This window comes from Sebastes fasciatus, chromosome 20 (assembly GCF_043250625.1).
Source record: "Sebastes fasciatus isolate fSebFas1 chromosome 20, fSebFas1.pri, whole genome shotgun sequence".
NCBI classification, from domain to species: Eukaryota; Metazoa; Chordata; class Actinopteri; order Perciformes; family Sebastidae; genus Sebastes; species Sebastes fasciatus.
In genome coordinates this window covers 16,811,559-16,817,558 of record NC_133814.1, presented here as the reverse complement: position 1 = coordinate 16,817,558, position 6,000 = coordinate 16,811,559, and the positions used below count along the sequence as shown (strand labels likewise).

The window sequence follows — 6,000 nt, the reverse complement described above, 5'->3', positions numbered from 1 at the left end:
TTTCCAGGTCCACATCTCCTCACCTTGATGTCCTTGTCTCCATCCAATCTGCTGCCCTGCTCCTCCGTCAATACATCATGTCTTTTCTCTGAGAACCAACAAAGAAGACAGATGAGCTCCTTAAATGTGCTGTAATTTCCCCTTCTAATATTCTGAATTTCTGGACAACAGAGATAATGATATACATTTTTATGACTGACTTTTTTTATTAAATTGTTTTTGGTATACTGTACTAAGACATTTTTACAAAAAAAAATTGTGACATATCACACTGGTATTTTTATGGCATACTATACTATGACTTTTTATGACATACCATGATATTTTCTTATGAAATACTATACTGTCAATTTTATATGACTTTTTATGATGATCTTTTTTATTATTCTTTCATGGCATATTATAGTATGATACTTTTAATGACATTTTCAAGGCCTACTATACTTTTTTGACATACTATATCATGATTTGTTTATGACATACTCTACTATGACTTTTTAATGATATTTGTATAGCATACTTTACCATGATGTTCTATTATATTTTCATGGCATTTTATAGCATACTATACTATGATATTGTTGTATGTCATTTTTATAACATACCGTAAAACTGCAATCAATAGCCCGGGCTTTGCTTCAATCACTGAACTCAACTGATGAGCCTGCCTGTTGTAATCCAGCTTCTCCAGCAGCGTTTTCTGGAGGACAGACGCAAAAAACAAAATTACAGAAACACAATCATTCAAATATAAAAATCATGTCATTTGACTGTTGCAGCTTCCACGCTGTATACAGACGATAGTGTATTTCAGGTCCACCTCTTCTCAACTTTATGTCCTCGTCTCCATCCATTCTATCACACTTGAATTACAATATGCTGAAAGGTTATTATGGGATTTTTGCCCAATGAAGCCAAAACCTTTCTGCTTACTGAAGCTTTAAGCAACTGTTTGCTAACAAGTTCATCACATCAACTTCATAAGGTGATACTATGTCAATGTTGTATTGACGGCTTGTTTCCACTGCCCCCAAGTGGTCATAAAATCAGATAATGCAGGTTCAATCGACCTCTTTAGGCAGCCGATATTGTCAGCTCAGCACCGCCGTGCAGAGAAAATGGGCCTGAAAATGTTTTTGGAAAGAGAAATCTCCGCAATTACCATTAGATCACGGGTATTGATTATCAATCCTCTACAGAAAAATACTGCAAAGTTCACTTACAGCTTGATTATTGTCAAATGCATTTATTGTCATAACGATAACAGTCTACTAAATGGTGCTTCATGTGGCGACTCAGTCTCAGTGATTACAGAGCAGAAATAACCTGGGAGCAAGTGAGAGGCCAAGACTAAGAGAGAGAGCTGCAGAGGAGAGGTGCCGCATATATACAGGTGTTATGTGTATGTGCTGCTATCTGGATGTAGGCTTGTGTGTCACCTTCCCAGCACAAGTGCCCTAGTCCCTAATGATGGCGGTGTGCAGCGAGCTAACTACCCTCACAGTGGAGCGAGCCCCCAGGCTAGTGCCACATCTCTCCATCAAGGCCTGCCTTCATCCCGCTTTACACTGGGCCCTTTCCAAAGACACACACATACACACACAGAGAGCCAATGACAAATAATTCATATTATGGCCTGCCTGAAAGTTTGCCACACTACCTCATTAAGCAGCCTATTGTAACTGGCTGACATTCTCTCAGCATAATAACATTCCTTGGTCGGGTTGTTTTTGAAGTGACATCTCACTAGAGGGAAACAGATATAAATAAAGAAATAAAAAACACCCAGTTGTGCTATGTTGTTTTTCACCTTCGGAACTCTCAAGGTGATGCAACTTTAGCTGCCAGATATCAATAATGGATTCCCTGTTGTTTCTTGATATGAATGATAGATATTAATGAAGACGCTACGGCTCAATCCAAACCTACATATTGAGTTTGATCTCCCACTTAGGGCTGCATTGATTTTTCCTCTTAGCCACACAGTCCAGTGCACCGCTTCTGACACGCCGATGAACATTAGTCTGTTTGATTTCATCTGCAAAATGTACAATGGGCAAAGAGAGAGAGGCAGGTTGGGTAGGTAGTGAGGAAGAGGAGGAGAAGGAGGAGGAGCAGTGCATGGGGGGGCATTCGGGAAATGGTGTGTATGGCTTGATGAGGGTGTGGAGAGGGGGTAAGCTCCTTTGATGTGCTCCATGTTTGCGCGCACGGCAGCAAATGGCAGAATGGCAACAGTGTGGGAGTTTTCTTTTTTTTCCCTTTTCTGAGTGGCAATCAGTCAGTTCAGAGGCGCTGAGCTCCTGGCGAGCCTACAAGGCATGTGGCTAGGTGCTCTCTGTCCTGGGGGCGAGACTGTGAGAGCTCTGACTTAGCTCTGACTTTTCCGGGGCATCAACGAGGCATGGGAGAGGAAGAGGAAACTTTCTCAGCAAAGTGAAAAGGGGGGGATGATGGGGAGAGGGGGCGAATCATCCAAGTAAGGCAGACTTGAAGTTAAAGCACCAGACGAGCACTTCAATCTTCGCTTCAGTCTCGACAAGTATGCCAAACATGGATTTTGCATAAACACACAGCACTTCAGAGGCAGACGTGGAGATAAAGATGAAGTTAGTCGAAATAACAAAAGGGAAAATGAGAGGAAGATGGAAGGCGAAGCCCCCAAACATGAGGAAAGATGGAAGACAACCCCTGCTAAGTTGGATTCTGCGGCTGTCTTCCATCTCCCTCAGCAGATAGCAGGAATGATAGCAGCGCATGTTCCAGCCTCCTATAATGAAGTCCAGATGCATCAAGTCAGCTCTGCTCCTCATCATCACGGGCTGTGACCTTGGGAAAACTACCTCAGCTGTGGGCTCTCGTATTTGCAGAACACTACGGCAACCACATTCGCTGCTTGGGGATTAAGAGTAGAAAATTCCAAGGTAACAATTGTCTTTTCCAAACGCCAAACGGCATGAACCTCTGTTGATATTGCATTAATGGAGTGGCTTGCATCGTCGTCGTCTCTTTAACAGTCTTCTGCCTGCGTAAGAGGCGATGCTATTGAGCTGACCCTGACTTATCCCGTGTAATAACACATAGGAGGACACTGTCAATGTGGAGGATCTGTTCCACTTTGACCTCTCGGTTGCATGAATCTACTGTTATTTGTAGAAGCTTGACACAGAGGCCAAGGGGACATGAAAAAACATTCAAAGGACAAAAAATGTCTTATTATTAAAACTGTTTTCACCTATATGTAACCAAGTAGCTCCATGGAGACATATTTGTCAAAGAAAACAACATCATGATTTAACAATGTGCAGTAAATGTAAAGGTGCTATTGATAACATACACCCACGAGATGTCACAGCCTGTTAGAAGCGGGAACTAAACATCAGATATCTTTCACAGAGATAAGCAAAACATTCATTTTCGGACACGCCAACATTTTAAAAATGATTAATTCACAGTCCTAATTTTTCTTTTTAGGAAAAGCGACTTTTATTCGGCACCTTTTTAAAAGCTGTATTAGTTTTTAAAAATGATTTGTCTACATAAAAATGTTATCAATAAGACCTTTAATTAAAATCAGATTATATTATAAGCACAAAAATCCAAACGTACTGTTGTTTGTCCTCCAAGTTACAAATAATAAGTAAGAGGGGCCCTTACAGAGAACTTGAATTAGAGGAGAAAAAGACACTAAAGTAGATAAAACAGTGTGTGACAACTTAACAGTGACATACGGAGAGAGAAGTACTAATTCACCGGGCGCCGACCTGAATGTTAAACATCACTGTGATCAATTTAAAGTAGCGGTAGTCTTCCTCTTTTCAGTCGCCAAAGAAAAACTTGAGTAGTCCTTAAAATAAAAACCTCAAATCCTGTTCCCATTTTCCTACAAGGTGCTGAACACACTGTAAGTCCCGGAGAAGAGGCAAGTCGTCAATTAGTATTCCTGAGCCCTTGTGAAACTCAGCAGTCTCAATCACTTTGCCTGAACGTATGCTTAACAAGTTGGTTTCATCCCAAGGCTGACAATGGGAGCAGATTGTGTTTTTGTACTGCATATTACTTCTTATTACCTCTTTTAGTGATGGGAGATTAGAAAGCACAAGACACACTGATGTGGCTGAGAATAGCAGGTAAAAACATCTCACTGATTTCCAACTCCTCAGTCAAGTGCAATGTATCATAACTTCAGTGGCGGCGCACTCGCTGTATGAAACAAAAGTGGTGCAAAAGTGGGACGGCAAGTCTCATCGAGTAGACACAATTACAGTGCTGAGGATATGCTGTGAGCATCGGATGTAAGACAAGAGAGCCATTTTAAAGGAGATTAGTGCTGACACCTCCCTGTGTCTCAGCGTGCAGTGATCACACTGCGCCAGCTACTGTGTGTGGGAGGCCTTTTGTCACTTGTACCATTCAAAGTGGGAGAGGGAAAACAAGCGATGGGATGACACCCAGCCGCCTCCGATAGATCAAAACCAAACTAATAAGCCAGGATGCTCAAATTAACAATGAGGCCTCTTGTTTAACTCAGCTGCTTGACTTCCTCTGCTGAGGCACATCAACTACACAGGCACATTTAAATCCATACGAGGACGAGACTTTGGAAATAATGACTGCACTCAGCGTCATCGGAAAAAGAATTTGGGTGGAAAGAAGATAACAAAAGCTATTTTCTGTCAACATACCTTGGTGTTAGAATCTAAAGTGGATGTGCACGGCTCACAAAAACTGTAACAGACAACAATTGATAAAGAGAAAAGCAGTAGTTCAGCTGAGGTTGAGGGATATTAAGAGGCCAGTCATCCACTAAGTGGACCTTGGAGTAAAGCACACGAGGCCCTCCCTTTGCAACAATAATCCATCTCCATTGTTCCCCTGAAGAGGCTTGTTGAAAATTAATTTGGGCTGGTCAACAGTCAATAACACGCTCCCCAGAGAGACGCAGTTTAACCCCCATACTGCTCAGCGTATTAGAGCGCGCACACACTCAAATCCACATTCCACTCAGTTGCCTCTCAATAGTGAGAGGAAAGCATTATTGACCAATTTCTGAGCTTAATATACCTGCATTTCACCCTCCAGGCAATCCACTCTCACCTCCTCCACCCGCTTTTATCGCGTTGTCATGTTATCATGTTGCACCATTAGACAAAGGTTTTTCAGTGACAGGAGACAGTGATGTGAGGGTTGAGCGTGTGAGTTGTCATAGTGAAGACCAACCTGATGATTTTAAAACAATTTAATTTATCTCAAGAGATTAACCGACATAAATGTCTTTACAAATTTGGTTTAAATGAAGACTATAATTTGTAGAATAAATGTTATTTTTCTTTTTTTCTTGTAGTGGACTTTACTGGAATGAGAATTTTCAAACAAGTGTGTGTGTGCTGTGTGTTTAAAATCAATATCATGATATTAATACGAATATTTGTCCAATATTTAAATGGCAAATGTATGCAAAATCACAAAAAATAGTAACATTAATGCGGGGAATTGTGCGTTAAAGTATTACATCGTGCAAACAATACTTAATTTGGTTTGTTCCAATTTGCAAACATTTATTTGGACAAGGATTTTGTAAAATGGGAGCAAAATATGATCATACCATCATGATACAATTTCACGCAAACTTGATAAATGATTATATTGAATTATTTCACTGCCTACTGATAGATCAGTTTGACTTGCACTGCATATGCCTTTCTACACTTATTTTAAGTCTTATATTTAAATTGGATGAAAGATAAACTGACAAAAACAAACAGCTGATTTGTTGTAGTTTTGTGGAGGACAAATGATCCTCACAGAAATACAAAAAAGGGAGAGAAAAAGCCAGTGCACTGAACTGAAGCTCATAAGACCACACGCTATACCGCTGTATATTCATTTTAGATCACACAAACTACCTGACAACGCCGCTGTCGGCTTTGGCCATTCGCACTGCAGACAGCGTTTGACATGACATGAGTTCTTCCACATCTTTTGCTGGAAAGTGCACCA

The 6,000-nt window shown here is 40.8% G+C and overlaps 1 protein-coding gene across 1 annotated transcript in view; it reads right to left on the bottom strand.

Annotated features, from left to right (window-relative positions):
- Window positions 1-6,000, bottom strand: part of aldh18a1 (aldehyde dehydrogenase 18 family, member A1) — a 68,515-nt gene continuing 62,515 nt past the window's right edge. Inside the window, exons 15-16 of the mRNA XM_074619599.1 lie at window positions 606-700; window positions 1-88 (exon numbers count right to left, since the gene is read on the bottom strand). Of these exons, the coding sequence (XP_074475700.1) occupies window positions 639-700 (62 nt within the window). The 3' untranslated portion in view covers window positions 1-88; window positions 606-638. The remainder of the gene's footprint in view (window positions 89-605; window positions 701-6,000) is intronic.